Raw genomic sequence first — 26,201 nt, forward strand, 5'->3', positions numbered from 1 at the left:
GGCTCTCATGACCCCAGTCCACAGGACTTCTGACTCCTTGGGCTTATTCTACATTCTCATGTTCTCCAAATCCTTGTTCAGCAGCTGCTCTTCCGCTGACTTTGGACCTTTCTGGTTCTCAATGGCAGGAGCAAGAGTGGCCCTTTGTATGGCATGTATTCCCAGGGGTTTTTCCATGTTTGAATGATTCACACATGTCCGTGGGTGGGCATCTGCAGCCGGTGCATGGTGGGCCAATTGTGTCATTGCTTCTCTGTGTCATGATAGTTCTCAATTGAGTGGCAGCAGCCGGCCTGAGGGCCAGCATGCAACAGTGCTCACCGCTGCATGGCTCCCTGGGCGCTGGGGGCCCTCCCTCCAGGGGCCTACGAGGCAGGAAGCCAGCCAGCCAGAAGACCGGTGCTCCCCGCCCGTGGCTCCCCGTGCGCCGGAGACCCTCCCTCTGGGGCCCTAGAGGCAGGGGGCGAGCCACCTGTCTTCCGACCGTCGCTCCCCGCCCGTGGCTCCCTGTGCACTGGGGGCCTACAAGGCAGGGAGCGAGCTGCCTCCCAGCCCAGGGCTCCCTGTGCACTGGAGGCCCTCCCTCCGGGCGCCTACGAGGCAGGGAGTGAGCCACCTCCCGGCCTTGGTTCCCCGTGCGTGGGGGGCCCTCCCTCCGGGGGCCTAGAGGCAGGAAGCCTGCTTTGTTACTTCTGAGGTCATCACTTCAGAGAGTCCAGGTAGGAGGCTTTTGGATTGTTCCACCTCATTGCCCCCGGGATTTGCCTTTGGTGAGCTGGAAGTCTGGGGCTGCATCTTGTTTAAGTGTCTTCTCACTTTCTATTTTTCATTTCTTAGTTTAATTCTTGTGTTGATGCTTGTAAATTGCTTATGGTGCATAGCTTTATTGCTGGTATTTAGAATCCTTAGGATATGTCTACTTCTCAGAGGTGTCTTCCAGCTATAGCTGACTTTTAGGTTTTAAGTCTGTTGCAAGATCCTACCTATTCAATTTATTGGGGATTAGAAGTTGCTTCCTACTTGGCCCAGTCCCTGGTTCTTAGGCACTGGCCTATAGTGTTTGTTCATGATCCTTAGGAAATCTCAGTCTTGGTATACCAGGAAGAACAACTGATTAGACCGTTATGTCACTTTGGCTAATGTGGTATAGTCAGCAATAATGATAGCATCAAACAGCCTAGAAAAGGACAAACTGAGGTAACTACTAATTTGTCACCTTTAATGGTATGAACTAGATTTGTTGTTATATAGCAAAATCTAAGACAAACCAAAAAATTGTACACAGTAAAGAAACCCTCAATATAGCAGTTACACCCTTGGGGAGAAAATTTGAAATGGGTTAAGGAGAAAAATAGAGAAACAGAAGAAGAGGAAGGACAAAGGAGGATCATCCTAACTTTGAGAAGCTAGTAAAGAAGATGGGAGGGAAAGAGAAAAGAAAGAAATAAAAACAAGAACAGAACAACAGCAAAACTAGAAACCATGTCCACAGTTGTATAAAAACAAAAATGAGAAAAAAACAAAAACATTAGAAAGAAGAAAGAAAATAAGAAAAAAATCCCCTTCAAGATGTATCTCTGCTGGGCTGGGGATATAGCTCAATGGCATAAGCACCTGCCTGGCAAGCGCAAGGCATGAGTTATATCCCTGGTACCACAAAAAAAAAAGAAAAAAAAAATGTGTCTCGGCTGGTACTAGTGGACAGCATGAACAGACAGAGTCCAGATCCAAGTTGATTAATCCCAGGAAGCTGCCTGTAGCTTTACAGCAGGGTAGTGGATAATCTCAGCAAGTATGTACCTTTAGTTCCACTGGAGTTCAGGCTGAGTTCTGCTTGTGAGGCTGGAACTAGACCTGTTCAGCCTGCAGGAGTCTGTGTACCTCCTGTGGGCTTTAACTTGGCTCCCTGACCCAGACACTGGGAGCTGAAAGATGGAGCTCTCTCCGATACTCACTACTCCACCATCTTCCTGGAAGTCTGCTTATTTTTTTCTGTGTTGTGCTCTGTTTCTCCAGTTTCTCTGTAGTTTCCAGTCAGCTCCCTCCTGATTCCTGGAGATATACTTCTTTTTTTCTTTGCACAAAATTCCCCCCACCCCAGGTATCTCAATTCTACATCCTGCAGAGGTTGTATTTTGCTTTTTATTGCTACTCTGCCATTTTTTTCTCCCCCTCCCATTCAGAATTTTATAGTCCATAAATATCCTTCAGGATTGAAGGAGAAATCAAGACATTCTCAGAAAAAAGAAAATTTGTTGGTTTGGGGATATAGTTGTTATAGAGCATCACAGAGCACTTGCCTAGCGTACACTTGCCCTGAGTTTGATCCTAGCACTGCAAAAAGTTTTTCATTAGCAGGCCAGCCCTAACAGAGTGATCAAAGGATATTCTTCAAATGGAAAGGAAATTTGGACTATTGGGAAGGAAGAACAATAAAATGAATACAGTGCTGGGACATATATTAATTATCCTTCTTGATTATATAAAAATTATTAATTGAAGCAAAAACTTAAAATATCTTCTCTGTTTCTCAATGTAGAGAAATTTTAAAGATAGTTATAAAAATAGTATAATTAGAGTTTTCTGTATTACACTGAAAGTGATAAAATATTGATACCAGTTACTTAGGTACATTTTTGTTGTTGTTGTTTGTTTTTTGAGATAGGGTCTCACTGTGTAGTTCAGGCTGTCCTTAAACTCGCTGTCTAGCCCAGGCTGGCTTCAAACTCATGGCAATCCTCATGCCTCAGCCTCCTAAGTGCTGGGCTTACAGATGTGTACCACTGGACCTGGCTAGGTATGTTGTAATACTTAGAACAATTAGTACTTTTTAAAAAATATGTAAACATGAGGCTGGGATATAGCTCAGTGGCACAGAGCTTGCCCAGCATGCTCAATCCCCTGACTTTGGTTGCCAACACTGCAAAAATAAACAAGGAACCAAAAAAAAAAAAAAAAAAAATCCCCAAATCTGGAGTGTATAAACATGTATACTCAAAACATAGTAGATAAACCAAAATGGAATTCTATAACATGCGCTTTACTTTGCCATAAGGAGAAAAGAATTTTAAAAAAACCATACACACACAACAGAGAGGGAACAAACAAAAAATGAAATAGCTGTCTTGGTTCCTTTTCTCTCGTTGCTGAGACAAAATACCTGGCACCCAAAATTAAGGAAGGAAAGGTTTATTTAGCTCACAGTCTGTGGAGGTTTCAGTCCGTAATCAGCTGGCTCCAAGGCAGGATGGCACATGGCAGAGGGCAACAGTTCATGGCAGCGGAAGACAGCAAAACAGCAAGAGCAAAGGGAGCAGTGGCAGAGAAGGGTAAACCTCTTTCCCTCCCTTGTATTGTAAGCAGGCTGCCCCCACCCAGGGGGCGTGTAGCACTCACACACTCTCATGCCCTCCTCTTGCACAGGCTCAGGATGAATACAAAGTAAACACCCTGGCTCCCTGCTGAATCACATAGTTAACCTTCTAAACTTCTCAAATTAACACAATGAACAACATCCCAGAAGGGTAAGAGCATGTCCTTTTCACCCCAAGATGCAGAACTGCTGAGTCATTTAGCCAAACCTCCAGACTCCCTAAGCTGACACAGTGTATCAGCCATAACAATGGCAAAAAGCTCTAGCATATCAATAGTTACATTGAAATAGAGGTCTGAATATACCAATTCAAAATAGAATTATCATATGAAGCTGCAATGACTTTATTGCTGTTGTCTAATGGTATATTGAAACGAACAGTTAATGCTTACAATTTTTTATGTTCTGATCAACTTTGCATGCTTCTGTCTGGTGGTCTGAGCAACTGATTTGAAGGTAACAATATGCAGTGGAATTACAATGGTGAACTCCTACCATCTTGTCTAGTGCTCTGTATTATCTCTAATTTTTATTGAAGAATTATTTTCTTATTCTCTTTAATGGTTTGAGCAGTCTGTCATTCTTACATCTGATCATCTGAGCAGTGTAGTTGAGGATAGCGATATGCATTTTAACAACCACTGTTGATTTGTATTAATTTGTCTTGGGACCCTGTATCATTTTGAATGTTCTTGCTTTGATTTGTTTATGTTCGTGACACTGGTATGCTGCTACTGTTCTATTTTTTTGTTTATTTATTTCTCATGTACTACTCTCTTTAAAATAAAAAAAATTTAAAAGAAACAACAACAAAAAAAACAAAATAGAATTATCAAAACAATAGAATTGTCATAATAAATTTTTTAGATGACCCAAATATATGCTCTATGCTTTCTATATAAGAAACCCATGCAAACATAATAATAAGGGAAATAGATAGTGAAAAAATGAAAAGTATATTATTATTTGTAAAGCAGTAGTAGCTACACTGACATCAAATAAAGTTGATTTTAGAGCAAATTATTAGCAACAAAAAGAATATTACATGATGATAAAAGTGTCAATCCACTAAAATATGCGGTCATCCTAAATGTACACACACCAAACTTTTACTTGTGTATCAATATACCTGACAGAACTGAAAGAAAGAAACAAACTAACTCACAGCTACAGTTGGGAAGTTCAGCATCCTTTTCTTAGAATTGCCAGAACTACTAGAAGCAAATCAGCAAAGATATGGAAGAACTGAATTGTACCATCAACCAAAATAATTTAGTTAAAATTTATGAAACATTCCATTTAACAATAGCAGAATATGCATTCTTTTCAAGTGTCTATGGAAGTTTTACAAAATTAAATGTATACTGGGCTGTAAAACAAATCTCAACAAATTTAAAGGAGTCAACACTCTGGAGTTTAGTTTCTGAAATCAAACTAGAAAACATTAATAGTGGGAAAATCACCAAACATTTTTGTCAGTAACTAAATCTCAAGGAAAGTTTAAAAAAAAGGTATGCTAAGAAAAAAAATACAATTTATCAAAATTGGTAGGATGCAACTAATACTGAAAGGGAAGCTTCTAGCCTAAATGCTTCTGTTAGAGAAGTAAAGTCTCCACTGTGTAATAGAAGGTCCTACCCAGAAAGTAGGAGCCAAGTGTGGTGGTGTATATCTGTAATCTCTGGAGACTGAGGCAGGAGGACTCATAAGTTTGAGGCTAGCCTGGACTACACAGTGAGTTCCAGGTTAGTCTAAGCTACGTAATGAGACCTTGTCTCAAAACCAAACCAAACCAAAACAAAACAGAAAAAGATGACCAAAATAAGCTCAAAGAAAGCAAGAGGGAAGAAATAATAAAGAGCAAAAATCAGTGGCATTAAAAACATAAAAATAGTAGAGAAAATGAGTAAACCCAAAAGGTGATAACTCTAGCAAGACTTACTAGAAAATAAGTAAGATACAAATTGCTAATAGCAGGAATGAAACCAGGAGTATTACTACAGACCCTGTAGACATTAAAAGGAAAATATGAGAATGCTGTGAATAATTCTATGCACATACTTTGACAACTTACATGAAATAGTTTAGTTCTTTTGAAAGTACCCACGGCCCAAACTTTTAATCTAAATAGTCTATAACAATTAAAGAAATTCAATATGTAGTAAAAACCTTCCAGAAAAGAAGTCTCTAGGTTCAGATAGTTTCGCTGGGGATATCTAACAAACATTTAAAACTAATTAGCATCAATTCTACACAGTTTTTTCCTGAAAATGGAAGCAAGGAGAAACATTTCCAGCTTAATTTTATGAGGCCTGTATTACACTGATAACTAAACCAAAGTACAAAAAAGAAGAAAAAAAAAGCTATAGACCATCTGTAGAAATCCTCAACAAGATATTAATGAATAAAATCTAGCCACTCATAAAAAGATGTATACATTGGACCAAGTAGAATTTATTATAGGAATGTAAAACGGGTTCAGTGTACAAAACAAAGCCAATGGGTGTAACTTGGTATACCAGCAGGTAATAGAAGAAAAACCACCTTATCACATATCAGTTGATGTACCAAGAACGTTTGCCAAAATTTAGCAACCATTCATAATAAAATTTCAGAAACCTAGGGAATAGGTTTTTGATTGTTTGTTTGTTTGTTTTGAGATGAGGTCTCACTATGTGGTGTAGGTTGGCTTTGAACTCACTATATAGCATAGGCTGGCCTCAAACTCAAAGCAATCCTCCTGCCTTGGCCTCCTGAGTGCTAGTGTTATAGGAGTGCACCACCACATCTGGCTAGGAAATAGGTTTCTTGATAAAGGGAATCTTAAAAAAAAATCTGCGCCCAACATTGTGCTTAATAGTGAAAGACTGCTTTGCCACTGAGTTCAGAAACAAAGTAAGGATGTTCATTCTTACTACTTCAACACAGTCCTAGCCAATGCAGTAAAGCAAGACAAGGAAATAAAAATTACATAGATTGGAAAGGAAGAAATAAAACTATTTCTATAAGTGGTATTAATTTTCTCTCTATATGTCCTAAAGAACCTCCAAATACATAAAACTACCTTCTAGAATTAATAAGTGAATTCAGCGAGGTGACAGGATACAAAACCAAAACTAATCAGATGTGTTTTGATATACAAGCAGTGACTATGTGGAAACTGAAATTAAAAACACAAGCTGTGTGTGTTTCTCATGCCATATAATCTCAGTACTTGGAAGGCAAGAGGATCACTGCAAGTTTAAGGCCAGCCCTAAACTACATAGCAAGTCCCTGTCTCAAAAGAACAAAAAACTTCAAATACCATTTATAGTCCTCTATGAAACAGAATATTGAAGAATAAATGCAACAAAATATGCACAGGATTTATGTGCTGAAAATCGTATGTGTTGACAAAAGATGATGATAAAATTAAATCCAAGATTTAAATAAATGGAGACATAGTGTGTCCATGGATTGAAAGACTCAAATAGTAAAAATATCAATTCCCCCAAAGTGATCTATAGGTTTAAATGCAATACTGATCAAAATCCCAGTAAGATTTTTATACACATAGATATTTATTCTGAAGCTTATATAGAAAGGTGAAGGAACTAGAATAGCTAAAACAATTTTTTAAGGAAGGAAAGGTTTATTTGACTCATAGTTTGCAGAAGTTTTGGTCCAAGGTCAGCTGCCTCCAAGGCATGGTGGGATGGCAGAAGGTATCGCAGAGGAGAAAGTGTTCATAGCAGGCAGAAGGCAGCACAAGCCAGGAAAGCACTAAAACAGTATTGAAAAAAAGATAGCAAAGTACTTTACAGCTAAAGTAATCAACATAATGTGGTATTTGTTTTGTTTTGTTTTGGTTTGTTTTGGTTTTGGTTTTTCTCCGGTACCGGGAACTGAACTCACGACCTTGCGCTTGCCAGGCAGGCGCTTTTTGCCGCTGAGCTAAATCCCCAGCCCCCATAATGTGGTATTGATGGAAGAAAAAATATAGGTGAAATAAAACAGAGAAGCCAGAAATAGACCCACACTAATACATCCAACTGATTTTTGACAGAAGTGCAGAAGCAATTCAACAGAAGACAAATGGCCTTTTCAACAAACAATGAATGTCTATAAGCAAAAAAATGAACTGTGACCAAAATTTCACACCTTACTAAAAAATTAAATCAAAGCTGTAGATTTCAATGTAGAAAGTAAAACTACAACACAAACCTTTTAGAACATAGAAAATCTCTGCAAATTAGAACCAGATAGAATTCTTCAGACATGACACAAAATACACAGTCCTTAAAAGAAAAAAAATGAATAATTGGACTCTACCAAATTAAAACCCTTTTTTCTATGAAAGATCCTGATAAGTCGTTAGAAAGATAAGACACTGGGTGGAAATGTTCAGAAACCATATGCCAGCACTCTTCACTTTGTTATCACACAGAACCATAAAAATGACTGGGCGAGCTGAAGCTCTGCAAAGGAATCTTTAATAAAAGAAAAATCGCGATTGCTTCATGATCTTTAAAATATTTTGTCAAACATTAAAAAATACATTGCTATCAGTTATAAATGTATACAGAATTGAAAAGTGAGAATACTAATATGTATTTAGTACATTGTAATTTAGAACACTAGAAACATTAAAATTAAAGTTTTTATTTCTTTGGGAAAAAACTTGTCAGTTATTGAACAATGCTTAGCTTTTCATTGTATAACTTGACAGAGAGCAAGCATCTTTTCTGGTTCTTGGTGAAGTATCATGCTCCTTTCTAAGAGTGGATCAGCTTCTAACCTTTTATCCATTGTGTTTTCAGTGCTGTGAAAATTCTCAGAGTTTATGTAACTTGAAGTTTTTTGCCAGTGTCACTTCATCCTTTTCCTCACTTTTTAAATTTATGTTTGAAGGTTTGCCTTGGCTAAGTTTCTTTGGCTGTACATCTAGAGTTTATCAAACAGCATCAGTGCCAGCATTCCCGTGATCCACTCTTTCTTCTAAAACTCCGTGTATGTTCAGTTTGAATTTTACTGCTAGAGTTACCACTTCTCATTTCTTTGTGGTACTTTCATCTTTGGTAGCCATCTCTCTGTCTCTCTCTCTCTGTCTCTCTGTCTCTCTCTGTCTTTCCCTCTCTTCTCCACCTCTCTTGCTCTCTCTCTCTCTTCCTCCCTCCCTCCCTCTATTGAGACAGGGTCTTGCTGTGTAATTCAGGCTGGTCTTGAACTCACTATGTAGCAGACTGGCTTAAACTCATGGCGATCCTCCTGCCTCAGCCCCTCAAATGATGGGATTACAGGCAGTTCTCTCTTTTGATTATCCACTTTTGTGAAATGTTGTGTGTGTTCATCCCTGGGAGATAAGGGTGCTATGTAACTATACTTTTTGCATCTGTGTATGAAATGAATGACAGATGCCCAGTGACCAATCTCTGGCACACTTTGAAAGAAGTCATGATCAGTTGCTGCTGCTGGAAATTTAAATTATATAGTGACTTTGGAACTGAAGAGTTAGCAGCAATGTTGGTATTTCATGCAGTTACTGTATTATGTAACTAAAATTCAAGTTATGGAAGATTGGTGTTATTTAAATTGTGGTATTTGAAATTGGTGCATTTCAGCTCTGTACAAGGAAGGACTGTCCATGTCTGACAAAGGCTTTGTATCTAGAATACATAAAGAACTATCTTGTAGATAACAATATGTAAAACAACATTGATAATTTCCTACCACTTTGTCTGTAATTTGGTAAGCCCCTCCTATGATTATGTTATCCTTCTTTTACTCTTTAAAATAAAAAAATTAGAATACATAGAGAACTCTTAAAATTGAATAGTAAAAAGCTATAGTTTATTTTATTTATTTATTTATTTAATTTAAAAATTTTTTTTTTTTTTAAAGAGTAAAAGAAGGATAACATAGTAATAGGGGGGGCTTACCAAATTACAGACAAAGTGGTAGGAAATTATCAATGGTTATTGTTTTACATATTGTTATCTACAAGATAGTTTCTCAGGAAAACAAATAGACAAATAATAGTGAGTTACAGACAGAAGAGGTAGGAGATTATCAATAGTTGTTGTACTATACTTAGGTATCTTCAAAGTGGCTTCTAAAGAATATAAATAGAATTATACATGAGTGACCTATTGAATAATCATTCAATAATTCTCAATGATTGTTGTAGGAAACACATAATAATAAACATGGATCTATTTATGAAATAGGATAGGAACAATACAAACATTACAGAGTTATGGATAAATTAGTAGGAAAATATCAATGACTGCTATAATACATGTTGGTATCTTCGAAGTGGTTTCTCAGGAAGACAGAGATACACAAGAAGGATCTAACAAGTAGTTACAGCCTAAGGGTTGTCAAAAATCAAGTGAGCCATGTGGGGCGAAAGCCATTTTTTGTAGCGTTTTCTCTCCAGCCTCCCATCGCATTGGGACCCCACAACCAGTTAGTGTCCTCTCCCCAACCGTCAGCACAGGCAGCAGGAATCCTGCTGCAGACTTCTCCAGAGCTCCACCACAGCCTGTACTGTCAGGGGAAGAATGGCTTCCAGTGAGTCTCTGCAGGTATTGTGTAAGGGCCTCCTGGTTTACAGCTTCTGAGAGGCTCTCATGACCCCAGTCCACAGGACCTCTGACTCCATGGGCTTAGTCTACATTCTCATGTTCTCCAAATCCTTGTTCAGCAGCTACTCCTCCGCTGACCCTGGCCCTTTCTGGTTCTCAATGGCAGGAGCAAGAGTGACCCATTGTATGGCATGTATTCCCAGGGGTTTTTCCATGTTTGAATGATTCACACACACCCATGGGTGGGCATCTGCAGCCGGTGCATGGTGGGCCAATTGTGTCATTGTTTCTCTGTGTCATGGTAGTTCTCAATTGAGCAGTGGTGGCCGGCCTGAAAGCCTGCGCGCCACAGTGCTCTCGGCCGCATGGCTCCCCGTGTGCCGGGGGCCCTCCCTCCGGGGGCCTACGAGGCAGGGAGTGAGCCACCGGTCAGAAGACCTGCACTCCCCGCCCGTGGCTCCCCGCACGCCAGGGGCCCTCCCTCCGGGGGCCTGCTATAGTTTATTTTAAAAGTGGGAAAAGGACACAAACGTAAATTTCATCAGAAAGAATATATGGGTGGCAGATAAGAACAGGAAAGGACAGTAACATTATTAGTCAGTAGACAAATGCAAATTAAATCCACAATGAGATATCAGCATATATCTGTTACAGTGCATAAAATAAAAATGGTAATAATACTAAATACTGACAAAGATATGGATAAACCAAATCTCACATTGTTGGTGAAAATGTAAAAATGATACAACCACTCTGGAAAATAGTGTAACAGTTTCTTATAAAACAAAAGATACATTTATCATATAACCTACACTTTTGGCTATTTATCCCATTTTGTTTTGTTTAAACAAAAACCTGTAAACAAATGTTTATGTTATTACCAAAACCTAGAAACAATGGCAGTGTTCTTCAGCACTTGGTTAAACTAACTGTATATCTGTATGATGGAATACTGTTGATGTATACATTAATTTGGGTAGATTTCAAGGCATTATGCTCAAGGAAAGAAGTCAAACTTAGAAGGCTACAGACTGTGGTTCCGTTTATATAACGTTCTCCAAATGTCAGGCATACAGAGATGGAAAATAAATTAGTGGTTACCAGGGCATAGGGAAAAGAGGGAGCAGAGTGTGAGGATGAGGTGCAGTTATGCATAAGGAGGTCGCACAGTGGAGTTGCTTGGTGGTGGTAGTTAAGCTTCTAGCTTGATTGTTCTGATAGTTTGGAGATGGATTTAAAAAACTGTATAGAATGATACATACATACATGCACACACAAATGAGTATGTGTGAAAGGTGGTGAAATCTAAGGCCTGTACTCTAGTGAAGAGTTCTAAACCTGTGTCCTTTTCTTGGTTCTGACACTGTACTACTCTTATGTAAAGTGTACTACTGGCGCAGCCTGATAAAGGGTAGTGCATGGTACTCTCTGTACTGGTTTTGTAATTTCCTATGTGTTTATAATTATTTCAAACTATGATTTCTCCCTTTTCCTCTCGCTCCCTTTTCCCCTTATTACCTTCCCCCCTCTTTCCCTCTCCCCCTCCTTCTCCTCTTCCTTCTCCCCCTACCCCCTCCTCTCAAAAAGGACTTCTCAGTGCCAGGCACCATCATTTCTGTGAGGAGGTCACCAGCTCCTTTTCCTGCTCACTTGCCTTTCTTCCAGTAGCTCTAGAAAGTGACTCAGCTTTCCAAGGCCACTTTGCCAGGATTTGGCAGCTGTCCAGCCATCCTCTAGCAACCTTGTTTTACCCAGAGAATCAGGATTTGACACCCTATAGATGTGATTGCTCTGTTAGGAGCTCAATCTTTAAAGAGGGTCTGACTCATTTCTTTGGTTGGTGTTTTTATGCAGTGCTTGTAACTGGGGAGAGGAATCTATAGGTAATACATGAGCAATTACGAGCTGACAGCTGCTTATCATCTTGCTTTTTGTAAACATTCTTGCCTTTTAAATTTTCTTGGAAGATAGATATGTAAACCACTGTGACCTTTTAGACTGTCTTTATGAGTACTGTCCTCCAAAATTAGGAGGAAAACAGAGTGCCACATGTATAAAATATCCAATTAAAGTCTTTGGTTTACCTCCAACATAACTTCATTTTAAAATCTTTTATGTATGTGGGATGGGGAAGGATCAAAAGAAAACGGTTTGAGATTTGAGTATAGTACATACAGTAATTTAGCCATTTCAAACAGTTGAACAAATTGTACACCTGTGCTTAGATTGACAGTAATGACGTGATTTAATTTTCATCAGCAAATTGCTCTGAGAGCTCTTACCCGCAGTTTCCTATATCCGGGTCTCCCTAAAATGTTGCTGGGTTGAGTAGGACAAGACCAAGATTGTCTCTGGTTGTGGAAGGTAAAGAACCATGGTGCGGATTATTTTAACAGAGACCAAGCCATCCTCCATGTGAGGTGAGGGGTTGAAGGGAAGCTTGCAAGGCTTTCGTTGACCTCAGTGATTCAACAAGATGACTTTCCATTCCTTCTGAACACTGGCAGTCAGACTCAGATAAGTGAGCCTCAGAAAATCTGAAACAGAGGCCAATACGGGTAGATTCTGAAGGCTTTTTTTTTTCTCTCTGAACATCTTAGAAAGTATCAGGACTAGTTCTTTAGGAAGGGCATCCATGGTAGACCACACAAGTCTTGGAGTTATGTCTCCAATTACTCACCTCTTTGTTGCTCTTCTTAGGCAAGGCAGGCTGAGGTAAAGCGGCTCTTCCGGCCAATTGAGGAGCTGAAGCAGGAGTTTGACGAGCTGAATGTTGTCATTGAGACTGACATGCAGATTATGGTACGGCTGATCAACAAGTTCAACAGTTCCAGCTCCAGCCTAGAAGAGAAGATTGCTGCACTCTTTGATCTCGAGTATTATGTCCATCAGGTATTTTATTTCTTTGTTCGTAAGTCTGACTTTCAATTAACAGCTCCAGAAATAACTCTCTTGACCTAAGACCTGAGAAAATAGCATCAGCTTCTTTCGTTTTCTCCTAAGGCATAGGCTGTTCTCAATCTAGGCCAGTGTCTGTTGTAACAAATAAATTCTTAGAAGCCAAAGTGAGCCTCTTTTTTCATTTGCTGATGTGCAGAGGTAAAATAGCCATAGCCTCTGACCTATGTAGCATGTAGTATGGAAGAGGAAACAAAAAATGAATAGTTGAACAAATTAACGGAATGAAGTAATTGAAGAGTGTGATAAGGAGGGGCTGGGAGTTTAGCTCAGCGGCACAGCGCCTGCCTGGCAAGCGTAAGGTCGTGAGTTGGATTCCCGGTACTGAAAAAAAAAAAAAAAGAAGAGTGTGATAAGGGTTCCAGAGAGGAAACAGGACCTAGTCTGGGGCAGTAAAGGGAGGTTTCTCAGAGGATGTGCCATGTGGGCTGAGCATTTAAGGCTGATTAGGAGTTTTCCAGGTAACAAGGGGGAACTAGAATAGAGAATTGCCAAGTAGTACTTACGAGCAAATCTGGCTGGAAGACTGTGCTTGTAAATAAAGTTTTATTGGGACGCAGTCACCCCTACTTGTTATTTATAATATTTTTGTGCTACAGTGCAGAGTTAAGTAGTTGTGTCAGGGACCTTATGGCTCACAAAATCAAAAATAGTTACTATCAGGTTCATTATTTGCTAGTCCTTGTGTTAGGGCATTTTGAGCAGAGTAAATAACATGTGCAAAAATTCTGGGAGCAGAGAAGAACTTGGTGAGATTGAAGGCCTGGAAAAGATTGAGGTGACTAGAGCAGTTACAGGGGGAGGGTAGCAGATAAAATAGGAAGCTGGGGGGTCAAAGAGGTAAGATTGGTGATAATGTGTTCTTTATGATTTTAGCCTTATTAGTTCAGTGAACCACTGGGCAGCCTGACGTGGAAAAGTAGCTGATTAATAAATAGCCTATATTTATTGGGCATTATTGTTTACCAGAAACTACTTCAAATGCTTTTTTTTCTTTCTTTCTTTCTTTTTTTTTTTTTTTTTATGGTCTTTTTGAGACGGGGTCTTGCAATGCACTTCAGGCTGACATTGAGCTCACTTTGTAGCCAGGCTGGCCTCAAACTCACAGTGATCCTCATGCCTCAGCCTCCCAAGGGCTGGGATTACAGGCATTTGCTGCCACACCTGGCCAAATGCTTTTTTTGAGACAAGATTTTGCTGTGTAGTTCAGCCTGGCCTTGAACTCATTATGCAACCTAGGCTGCTCCTCGAACTCATGCTCCTCTCTCAGCCTCCCACGTGCTAGGATTACAAGGGGTGTACCACCGTGCCTGGCTGCTTTGTATGTATTAGTTTGTTGACTTTTACAGCTGACTTATGAGTAGGTACCACTATTAATTGCTTTTTTGTTCTTTGTTTTGAGATAGAGTCTCAAATGAATTTATTGAGTGCCTGCTAAGCCCAGGCACTGTTCAGAGTACTTGAGATACATCTATGAGCAAAACTTGTCTTTTAGTAGAGGCGGGGAGACAGAGATACCAAATAAATAAATTATAAGCGATATGTTTGAAGGTGATAAGTATTACAGAAACGTAAAAAGAAAAGCAGAGTAGGAATTGATAGTGGCAAAGGAGCATCTCAGGCAGGAGGCACAGCAAGAACAGCAGTTCTGGTGGGGGAGTATGCATTGTTGTTTGAGAAACCACGAGGAAGTCTGTATGGTAGGAGCCAGGAAGAGGAAGAGCAGACGAAGCTCAGAGCTGATGGGAAGAACATAAAGGATCCATAGACCATAGTCAGGGGTGAGACTGTAGGGTCTCAAGCAGAATGACAGGATCTGACTGACTATATAAAGGACCCCTCAAGCTGCTGTGTTGAAAATGAGGCTGGAGGTGCAGGGCATGGGTAGAAGCAGAGGCCAGCTAGGAGGCTCTTGCGGCAATGCAGGCTGGGGATGCTGGTGGCCCAGGAAGCTGTGTAATCGTGATCAAAGGCTTGTTTGAGATCCTCATCTAGGCATAGATCCCCAATGCCCCTCCCATACACGAGAGTATCCTTGTTCTCTATAAACTGACTCAAAGACATTTTTTCTTTGTTTAGGATTTCGTTAGCTTCTGTGGTAAAAGAAGAGTGTGCAGTGTACCTGCAGGAATTATGGGGCAGCCTCTTCATCTTCTTTCTCTGCTTATAACTTTTTCTCAGTCTCACATAGCAGGACTGTGATCCTCTTGGAGAAAAAAACAAATCTGAATTCTCTTTCCCCAACAAAAACTCCCACAGCTTTTCTGTTAGAGGTATTTAAAGTATTAGGGACCCTAGGGTTTACTTGGCAGCTCATCTTGCTCTGATGTTGACAGCTTCTATTTACTTATGTTTTCATCTTAACAGACATGGATGGACCTTTGCGTGTCAGGTTTCTATAGCCTCTTGCTTTAGTTGCACATGAAAGCCTGAAGGGACTAGAGAGAGAGCTTAGCACACCTAGAAGAGAGTGACTACACAGGAAGCTTGGGCCGACATCCCCCACCACTACCCCCTGTGGTCTTTTGGTCACCTGGCAGGATCATCTCTCAGGTGACATCCCATTATACTTTCACAGGTCACTTGTGGAGGTAAACTGTTTCTTCAGCATTACCAGACTCAACATGAGGTTGTCACAGGAACCATCCCATTGGCCCAGGCCAAGCTCACTCTGTTGGCAGAGGGTCGTGAATGTTTGGGTCATTGCCATTTTGATTAGAAGTGTAAGGGCCTTGGCTTGGGCTGACCCTTCAGGCTGCCGTATAACAGGGTTAAATTATTATTTTACTGGGAATTTGTAGAAGACACAGTTTAGCCCTGATTTCCAGTTGTGATGGGGAATTGGAGTGATGAGTGTTAATGTTAAGGAAGTTAGAACTTTTCTAGACAGGAGCTTCTCAGTCTGTCCCCATTCCCAGTTTCCCTAAATGGAGGTTACAGAACCATGAGCTTCAAGGACCTGAACTGGGTCTGCCCAAGGATTCCTTATGGCCATATTTGAATTATTAAAATAAGATATGTGAAAAGCAAAACCTTGTATATAGAAAACACTTAATGAGTTATTTATGAGCAACAGCCTCTGTCTGTCTCATCTATCCTGGGGCAGTATTATATGCCTTCCCTTGTGTGATCCCTTAATTATTTACCCCCGTCTTCCCTTTCTCTGTTTCTGTTCATTCATTTCTTGTCAGTGTTCTGGTTCTTTCTTTTCCTCCTGAAAGGAAGGAAATAGTTGGCAGAGTTCCCTTTGCTCCTTTCCTAATGCAGTGCCCATTCTCTTCTTTACCTGTGCCACTCCAGCCTGAACGCAGCCTGAGAAAAGTTCTGGCTGCTGATCCAAATGAAGAGCTGGGCATCTGGGTGCTGGTCCTGCATTTCTTGTCTGATGCTGAGGAGGATCCAGCTTTTGGTGTGCAGTGGGCAGAATGATTCTTTTCTTCTTCACTACCAGTGAAATAAAAGATGAGAGAACACCTCACATGGCCAATGTGATTGTGTAAATAAATGTCAGCATTCCTATCACCCTGAATTATTGTTGTAGTAACAGATGCACTGAATCTAGAATGGAGCCTCCATGACTCGGAGCTATGTTGCTTTGGGACTGACAGAGTGGCAGCTGCTTTACCTGGAATGCATACAGCTTTGATAAGGACATGCCAGGCACAGGATGACTGGAGTCTGAGCCATAGTTTTGTATGTAGAAACCCTACAGCAAAGAGGATCAAAGGATAGGCATTAGTAGATTCATATATTTTAAAATCAGAGCATGTAAAGAAGGTTGGTGTTTGTTTTGATAAAGCAACCCACTTGTGCAGCTCCTTAGTTAGCATGGCTATACTTCAGTATTCCTTGCTCTTTGTAAGGACAGATTCAGGCAGGAAACTCCTCACCCTGGCAGGCCAGCTTTCTTGCTCATTATCGCTTTGATTGTCCTTTTTTTCCAGGTTGGTGGTAAGAGGGGCCCACTTACTTTGTTGGCATGATAAATGCAGATTGCATTTTTTTTATTCACAGTGGAGTTTCATTTCAAAAACTTTTCTGATGAAATTCATATTCTTTGGTTCAATAATTACTTATTGAGTACCTAATTATATGCTCCACACTATTCTGGTCATAGTTGTTCTAGTCATACAAGCTACAACAGTGGATGAAAAGACTAAAACTTCTGTTGCACACATTCTATCAAAATGTATAAAAATGAGCCAGGTGTGGTGGCACATGCCTATAATTCTAGCACTCAAGAGAATCACAGTGATTCTCTTAAAAACAGACTGGTTTTGAACTCACTGTTCAAGGCTAGCCTGAACTACATTGCAAGACCCTGTCTCAAAAAAAAAAAGTGTAAAAATGATCTTCCAAGTGGTAAAGGCTCACCCAAAAAACATTAGCAGACTCAGATACTGTGCTTCACATTTGATTTCTGTCAGAATCCATTTTCAGTTTGCAGGCAGAGGTAAGGACACAGATAGGAAATAGCTTTTTTTTTTTTTTTTTGTCTTTTTGAGACAGGGTCTTGCTCTGCAGTTCAGGGTGGCCTTGAGCTCACTTTGTAGCCCAGGCTGGTCTCGAACTTGCAACGATCCTCCTGCCTCAGCCCCCCAAGTGCTGGGATTACAGGCATGCACCATAACACCTGGCTAGGAAATAGCTTTGTAGAATCTGGAGGAAAAAAGTAGGTAGCCGTCACCTTGTTGGGCTCTAGCTTCCTGAGTTTTTCTGATGATCTGTAGAGTAGGATCAGCTTGTGCGTAAGAGACAGCCTTTGAGGGGGTGGGGTGGGGCAGAGATATTTTTATTTTTTTCGCATATAAATATAGGGTTTAGTAAGTTAATTAGTAAAATGGTAATGTAATACTAGTTTATTTATTTATTTATTTTTTTGGTTTTTCTCTGGTACGGGGAACCGAACTCACGACCTTGCGCTTGCCAGGCAGGCGCTTTGCCGCTGAGCTAAATCCCTAGCCCCTTGTAATACTAGTTTAAAATATTAATCTAGGGCCGGGTATATAGTTTAGCGGCACAAGCGCCTGCCTGGCAAGCGTAAGGTCCTGAGTTCGATCTTCGGTACCAAAAAAAAAAAAAAAAAAAAATTAATTAAATGCCATAGAAATCAACATGTCCATTACAGGTCAAACTAGAGATGTATGATAAGAAGTCAGTACAGTAATTTAGTACTGATTTCACTGCAGTGAGACCTTTTTATAATCTCCTGGGTTCATTGTTTAAGTATATTAAAGTCATTCAGCTTATTACAGTTACATAATGATAGAAATACTCTGTACTATCCAATATGTACTCGCTAGCTAGAAGCACAAGCCTAAACTAAAGCCTTTGTGAGAGTGACTTTTGTGCAGACTTTATCGTGAATGTCCTCAGATTCAGTAAACCTTAGAAAAGAAGGGTACTATTGTTATTCCTCTCCTGGTGTTCTTGTATCATTCCCTCCCCCATTCCTGCCTCCTCATCAACAGGGCTTCTTTTATAGTCCTTGGCTTCTAATTAAAAATCAGCTTTTTTAAATGTCTGTTGCCTCCACTGCCCCCATTGGGGTTGGACATCAACAGAAAGCATGGCACCATTTTGTGGTGCTCATGACGCCAGATTCTTTGTGTTAACAGCTTGCATGTTTGGAGTAAGCTTTGTGACTCATTATGGTATTAGAATTTTCCAAGACATGCTTGGCATGAGCAATAGCTAGGTGCCATTTCCGCTAGTTCCCACGCAGGTACTTCTAAGTGTGTTACATGAATTGGGAGTTCTCACATTTAAGATTATTTAAAATTTAGTTTGTTTTTTTACATACCCTTTCCTAGTTAGTCAGAAAGGCCACTGTTGCTTTTTACTTGGCTTTAAATTTGTTTTTGGATAGTCACCAAAAGAAAGACTGTCAGAAGAGCTTTCCTGTCCCTTGATGTCCTGTGCTAAGCTGTACCTTTGTTGCAGATGGATAATGCACAGGACCTACTGTCCTTCGGTGGTCTGCAAGTGGTGATCAATGGGCTGAACAGCACAGAGCCCCTCGTGAAGGAGTATGCTGCATTTGTGCTGGGGGCTGCCTTTTCCAGGTGAGCTGCATAGACAAATGTCCCATTGGCTGGATAGTAGGGTCCAGTTGGCTTGAAGATGGTTAAATTTGTACCTGTGCACATCTCTACCCAAATTTCAGTGTAAGACCAATGAAACTAGAATTTGATTCTGTCTTTATTCCAAGTAGATAAGAATTTTCACCCATGTTATCACCATCTATGACTTTCTGATCTCTTCATAACAGATCTTAGGTCATATTCTCTGTTTTAGTAAAAAGCTAATAAGAAGTTAGATCAGCCACACATTTTAGTAATTGAAGAGAATAAACTCCCAAGAGTTGACCCTTTTGGCATAAATCTACATGTAGTAATGAATAAATGATGAACCTGACCAAAGAAGGCCTTTCGAGGGGAATACGTCTTCTCCTAGTTGTCTGGAACCAGTCAACATGCAGTCAGGTCATTGTACTCTCTGGGTTCGGAGTTCTTTAGAATTTCAATTAGTTTGGTTTGTGCTAGAAAACTGGTCAGGCAAAAGGAATCGGGAGACTGTGTCTTGAAAGAATGATGCAGAAAGATGTCAATACATTATCATTCTGCTCATCTTAAAAAAGTCAGGACATCTTCCTGCTGCCATTACTCCATTGGAATGCAGTAGTTCCTCCCACTTCTCAAAATCTGCCCTAGTATCATTTGTACCTCTATTTTTTTTTTTTTTTTTTTTGGTTTTTTTTTTTTTTTTCCCCCGAGTACCGGGAATCGAACTCACGACCTTGCGCCTTTCAGGCAGGCACTGTGCCACTGAACTAAATCCCCAGCCCCCATTTGTACCTCTAAAACAGGAAAAAAATATTCTGATTCTTGCTGCAAGAGAATTGGTGGTGACTTATTAGGGCTACCTTGCCTCGATGTGGAGGTTGTGATGGTGCAGGAGAAAGGCTGTTTTGAACATGTTTACCATGGTAGGCTTTGTTTTGAAAAGATTTCCTTTGCCTTTTATCCATGCTTATCTTTATTTAATTAGAATCTCAATCTGATGCCTCCTCAAGTTGAAAGAGTTTCAGCATCTTTTCATAGTAAAATAAATGGCAGAGCTAGGAAGGCCAAAAGATTTGTTCTGTGATAAGGGGGTGAGAGCACTGTAGGTCTTTTGTTTTCCTTATCCCTGCCTGCCTTGATCTTTAGGCCCTGTTATGGTTTATGTCTACGTGTCCCCACAGAGCCTCATGCAGTCCTAGGGCTTTTTCAGAGGTGGCTGAATCTAGAGTGTGTGATGCTGGGATTAAGGTTATATAATTAGTAAATCAGTCCATTGACTGCTTCGGCAAGTAGTTCTGGCTAGGATTAAGGGTGTGAGTGCTACACCTGCCCTAGGGGAGGTGTAGCCTGTGTACCACATAAGGGGCAGAACGAGTCTTGTCTGTCTCCCTTGTTGTTTTTGCTGTCTTCCATTGCCGTGAACAGTTGCCCCTCTGCCATGTGCCTCCCTGCCTTGGATCCACTGATTATAGACTGAAACTTGTACAAACTGTGAGCTAAATAAACCTTTCCTCCTTTAATTTTGTGTGTTGAGTACTTTTTTGTCTTAGCAACAAGAGGAAAGTAGCTAAGACAGGCCCTAATTGTCTTGTGGTTGTCTTACAGATAGGCAAGCACTGGCCTCCGGGGCAACTCTATCTTCTTCGGTCTCACATCCTGGAGCTTCCCAGGAAGCCCAAGGAAATTGGTGCAGCCACTAGAAGAAAGGTGGAGAATCTTCAAGTTTGTCATTGTTAGGTGCAGTTTCAGCCCCAGGAAGTCCAGGATATTATCCCCATAAACTTTAGATACTTGAGAACTTACTAAGACTTGCCTTTTGCTTCTTAAGCCAGAAATGGACTAAATCAAACATTAACCTCTCTGTCCAGATCCTTTTTTGGAAATCTTTGCCTTATTAAATATTTTTTACCTTCAATATGAACAGGCTATCCTACCCATCCCTTGCCATTGCTTCTGGAAATACCTGTCATGGGTGAACTATATAGCATCTTCACATCATATCTTACTTAAGGAGGAGTAATTAAGTGAATTGAGAAGCGTGCATTGGGGCCTGCTTAGCAGACCATAAGTCACCCAGAGGCTATGCCAATAGGAGATATTAGTAAAACTTCTCTGTGATTGTATTAGCATAAGACCATGTTAACATTTATGCAGCATCACTAAAATTTAAATAGAGATAAATATAAAATATTGCAATTTAGCGTTCTGGTGGCAAGCAAACTCCTGTATTCAAAATGTTCTAGCTGGGTTTTTGATGGCTCACTGGAGAGCTGTTACAGTGACAGCATGGTATGGTGCCAGAGCTTTTGGAAGCCAACAGCAGGCTCCCAAACACGATGAAAATGTCAATGTTTTATTCAAAGAAGAGCTTGATACAAGGTAAGAATATTTCTGTTCATAAAGGCAGGTTTCAGTGCTGTAGTCTGATACTCATTATGTACTCTTGCTGTCCTGAGTGTTGGCTCTGCACAACCCTAACTGCTCTCAGCATTCAGGTGTATACAGATGTACTGCACACGTATATACAAAATGACTGGATAAGTCTGTTCTTTGTGAAAAGGGCATTCAAGGAATCATGAGCACTGTGTAGTCATGGACTCCTCTCTCTATGTTCTCTGTGTTTATAGTCTCACCTTGGGCCAGGGATATAGCTCAGCAGCACAAGGGCCTGCTTGGCAAGTACAAGGTCCTGAGTTCAATTCCCAGTACCACAAAAAACAAAGAAAGAAAAAGAAAGAAAGCCTCACCTTTTTAATTTGTTAACTGGGAACAATAATATATATTCTGCATTTCATAAAGTTGAATACCTAATAACATGTTATACAATCTGTCTTGTGAAAATGCTTATCTTATACTTGTCTATAATAAGATGGTATCAAAATCATCATCACTTTCATCATGATGTGTCCTTTTTTAGTATAAGGAAATTCTTGTTTTATTTCTTTCTACAGCACAAACCTTTATTCTCATTTTCTGTTAAGGTGTTTATGTTCTACCACATCTCTTGGTACTAATCTTGCTACTTCAGCAGGGTGTTTATTTGCCTGCCTGGGTTAATTGCTTAATAAGGCTTCTACACACATATATGTGAATGAAGAAATCTCTTCTTCAGTGTTAAACATGAAGCAATTATTCCAAGATCAAGAAGCAAGAGATGACGGAAATATAATTGGTATGGCCACTGAAATATAGTTTGCTGCTTTATGTAAATGTTATTCACACCCAATTATGGGTCACATACTCATTTTCTTCTGCTTGTTGCTTGTGTATAAGACAGGTTAAGAAGAATGTACAGGGATGGCAGCTTGTAGCTTGTTTCTTTTTTAAAACCTTGTTTCTCCTCCTTTAAGTTATTTTCATTGGCCTTTCTGTGACCTGATGTCATCTCACAGTGGCACCTGTGTGTCTGATTGTAATCTGACCTACCAGGAGTCTTTAGACTCCCAGATAAGCCCTTTGTGAATCTCAGAGATCATGTAATTTGTAGTGTGGTTTTGGTTTTACTTCTTAGCCATCAGACTGCCTGCTTTTGCTTTCCTCCTGTCTCCCTATATAATATCTTTACTATTTAACTGTCAGGAGTTAAACTATCAAGAAACTGGTGTGCCTGTCCCAGGTAACATTGGATTTATCATTCTTATGCCCCTGCCTCAGTTTTTTGTTTTTTTTGGTTTGTGTGTATGTGTGTGTGTGTGTGTGTCCTGCATCCATCTTTGATAACTCATGTTCACATATGCACATATATGAATTATTGTGCAGTCACATGGGCTTATAAATGTTCATGAATGTAATGCTTTTATTTGAACTGTCCACATTGTGCAAGATGTCATGGAACTAAGCTCAGTCCACAAGAGATGTATATTTGCTACCCAGAATGATGAATCTCTAGGAGAGGATTAAGTTCTAAGCTCTTTCTCCTTGATATCTTCCTTGAACCTTCTTGGCAGATTCGGGATCTATATATCCCTTTATAGAATGAATGTGTCTCTCTGCCAGCCTGGTACCCCATTATTCCATGCTTTTTGGGCATTCTAGTGTCCTCGGTTGTGGCCTGCGTGCTGTTTTACCAATTACAGTGCTAACTCAAACACTTTTGTTTGCAAACAAATTGGTTTGCAAACAGAAGCATTTGGCAGAATAATGTTTTCGTTGCAAACTGCATTGGATGACGAACACGCCACAACCATCTTTCCTACACAAATGCAAATGTGGCCTTCTTTTCCAAAGTTGTAGAACAAATTAAATTCATAAACCAAGGCACCACTGTAATTTTTAACCGTTCTTCCAGTGTCATATGACCATGTCCTCTCTATATCAGTGGGCCTTCAGTTTCCAGTTTTCTTTTCTGCAGCCCTTGGTGAATTTCACTGCTCACCTGCAACTTCACCCCTCTTTCCTGATGGCTTTTTTGGGGCTTGCTGGGAACAACATTCGTAATTCCATGGACATTTACTTTTATTATCTCTGTTATCTGTTATCTTGAAATTTTTACCCATTTTCCCCAGTATCTCTTATTCTCCAGCTGCTCCATTCTCTTCTCATCTTGCCGTGTCCTGTTGAATGTGCTTGTTGTCCTCATTGTGACCTCTGGCCTCTTCACCTCTTCCTGTTTTCTCAGTTACCTTCAGTGTTCCTTATTCTTCCCTGCTTCTGTACTCTTCCCTCTCAGCCCACAGTCATACTCAAGTTACTATCCACCGACCCTGTCCTACCTTCAACTTGGCCATCACTGCCAGCCTGCCAACCTGCCAACCTATATTTTCCTTCCCGTCATCTCTAAACTTCTGAAAGAACAGACAGAAAATACAAATGAGTGCACATGTGTATTATGTTAAGGTCCTTACATCTACGGTTCCTACAGTCTGGTTTGTGCCCTAATATCCCTGAATTTTTTCAAGGGCACTTTTGGATTATTGACATTTCTTTAGCAGTCAACAATGGTTGACCACTACTTTCTCTTGAAAACAGTACTTCTTGGCTGCCATGTCATTGTAGTCCCTTGTTTTGGGGATATCTGTAATGAATTACTTTCTTTCCTTTTTTTTTTTAAATGACAACGTTACCCTCTTACTGTTTTCTAATTGTATCTACCACCAAGATTCTTCTAGTCTTGTCTTTCTTTTTATTTTCTCCTCTCATGGTCTTTATTACTATGGTTTCAAATTCTACCTCATTGTGGACACCAATATCTACATTTAAGTCCAGGCTTTCTCTTGAGGTCTTATCCTACATTTGTACCATGCTGTTTAATTCCACCTCAAACTCAAGGAGGAGAGAGTTTAACTCATTGTCTCTCTCACATTAGAAGTTCCTTCCCACATTCTATTTTTATATATTCTTGGCACTGTAATTATTGTAGTTTCCAAGCTTGAAACTTTTGAATGATATTTATGTCTTTATTCTCTTTCATTAAGTTGGTGCACAAGTCCCATGGATTTTTATTTCCACTATTGTTACATACTAAACCATGTCCCTTTTTCTTCTGCTTTAAAGACTATTGGTATTGTGAGCACAGCAGCCTGTTTAGGGAAAGCTTCCTTCCTCCAATGCTAGGAATCCAGTACTGAGTAGTCTGCATTAAGCATCGTAAGCCCATTCTCTGTGGATGTGGATTGGTTTTGAGATGGGCATGTGACCCAGTTCCGACCAGTGACATATGAAAGGATATGCTAGGAGGCTTCTGGGAAGGATTTTCTCCTATAAGAAGAAGGATAGTAAGCAGACCACGGCCACTGCTTCCTGCCTTGATTGTAGTTGTCCTGGGTCAGCAAGGTGAAAACATGATAACAGAAAGCCAACCTTCTTAATAGAGGGGAAAGACAGAAGGAGCCTGAGGCCTTTGTGATGTAGTTTAGTCCGTATAGTGTTTTTGGAACCACCTACTTGCAGATTTTCTTGTAACAGGTAATTAAAGTCTTTGTTTTTTTTAAAACCACTGTTAGTCATTATTCTGTTATTTGCAACTGAACATATATTCATATTACTAAAATTTCAAATCTTTTAAAGTTCTTTTAAATTCCTCTTCTTCGTAGCACTCATCTAAAATTTGATGATTTGTAATTACATCTTTGTTTGATTTGTAAATTTGTAATTTGTAATTATATCTTTGTTTGATTACCTATTTATTGATATCCCTTATTAAAGAGTACTTGGCAGGAATCTGATCCCTTTTCTATCATAATTTTGCTGTCTCACTAGTATATTGCACAGGACCTAGCATTGACTGAATGCTTAGAAATTATTGAATGAATAAATGAAGAAACAAACTGATACCTAGGAAATGAATTGTTCATCAGCTAAGAAATGGAGGCTGAGAGAATAGTACTGTTTTTATTATTAATGATGTAATAGTGGATGATTCAGATACCACACCTTGACCCTTTAAATCTAGGGCTGTGGATATGAGTGTTACCCCAACTGGCTGAAGGCCCAGAAAATAGAAGGTTAGAGATTGGGATGAGGTCAGACGTTGGAGATGCCAGCATTTAAATAAAAGTTTAAATGTGACCCCTAAGACTAGTCTGACCTCTTGTCTCCAGTTGCTAATTTTCTCATACTCCTCCAGTGACAGGGGAGGTGCTCAAATCATTTGTATCCGATAAATTGATTAGCATAATAACTAAATTGGCCCAGGCAATTGGATAGCCGTAGCTCTTAAACTGCATTCAAAGTCTGATTACTTTTTTCAGATGGCAATTAATGACAAATGGAAAATGAGCTGTGAGCCTGACCAGCTGCCCTGAGTACTGCAGAAATCAAGACTTCATTCTGGGAGGGAGGCACCACTTTGCTTAATTAACTTGTCTTTTCAGCATTTCTTTTGAATCCATCTCTGTGATGTGCCCTGGACTCCTCCACATCCTCTTTGTGGCTGCCTTCAGACATTTTCATTGTTGACTACCTGACTACCTCTTCTTAATTTCTTCCCTGCATAGTCCCAGCCACAAAGTTCTTTTCATTATCTTAGCATTGTTAGCATTTGTTGTCTGGACTTGAAAACTGATTCTTTGATACATCAACTTCTCTGTTGTATGCCAGTCTGTTCATGTATTTCCTCAACAAAACTGGAAGCTTTGTGGGAAAGGGTACTGGTACCCAAGGACATGATAACCATATTATCTTACAGAGGGTAAGTTCCATGTGGCTGTTTAGAGTATAGTCTGACACAAAAACTAAAATCACCAAATACTTTTAAGAAAAAGGAAACCTTTTCTTCAGTGAGCATATATGGTTTTTGTA

At 39.9% G+C, this 26,201-nt stretch overlaps 1 protein-coding gene across 5 annotated transcripts in view; it reads left to right on the plus strand.

Moving 5' to 3' along the window:
- The window catches only part of Sil1 (SIL1 nucleotide exchange factor), a 260,709-nt gene that overhangs the window by 159,201 nt on the left and 75,307 nt on the right, over positions 1–26,201 (plus strand). For all 5 annotated transcript variants that reach the window (XM_005382084.2, XM_013512923.1, XM_005382085.2 and 2 more), the window contains 2 exons: positions 12,640–12,831; positions 18,841–18,962. In XM_005382084.2, the coding sequence (XP_005382141.1) occupies positions 12,640–12,831; positions 18,841–18,962 (314 nt within the window). The remainder of the gene's footprint in view (positions 1–12,639; positions 12,832–18,840; positions 18,963–26,201) is intronic.

The sequence above is a fragment of the Chinchilla lanigera genome, unplaced genomic scaffold (genome assembly GCF_000276665.1).
Source record: "Chinchilla lanigera isolate Chin_1 unplaced genomic scaffold, ChiLan1.0 scaffold00017, whole genome shotgun sequence".
In the NCBI taxonomy this organism is placed as follows: Eukaryota; Metazoa; Chordata; class Mammalia; order Rodentia; family Chinchillidae; genus Chinchilla; species Chinchilla lanigera.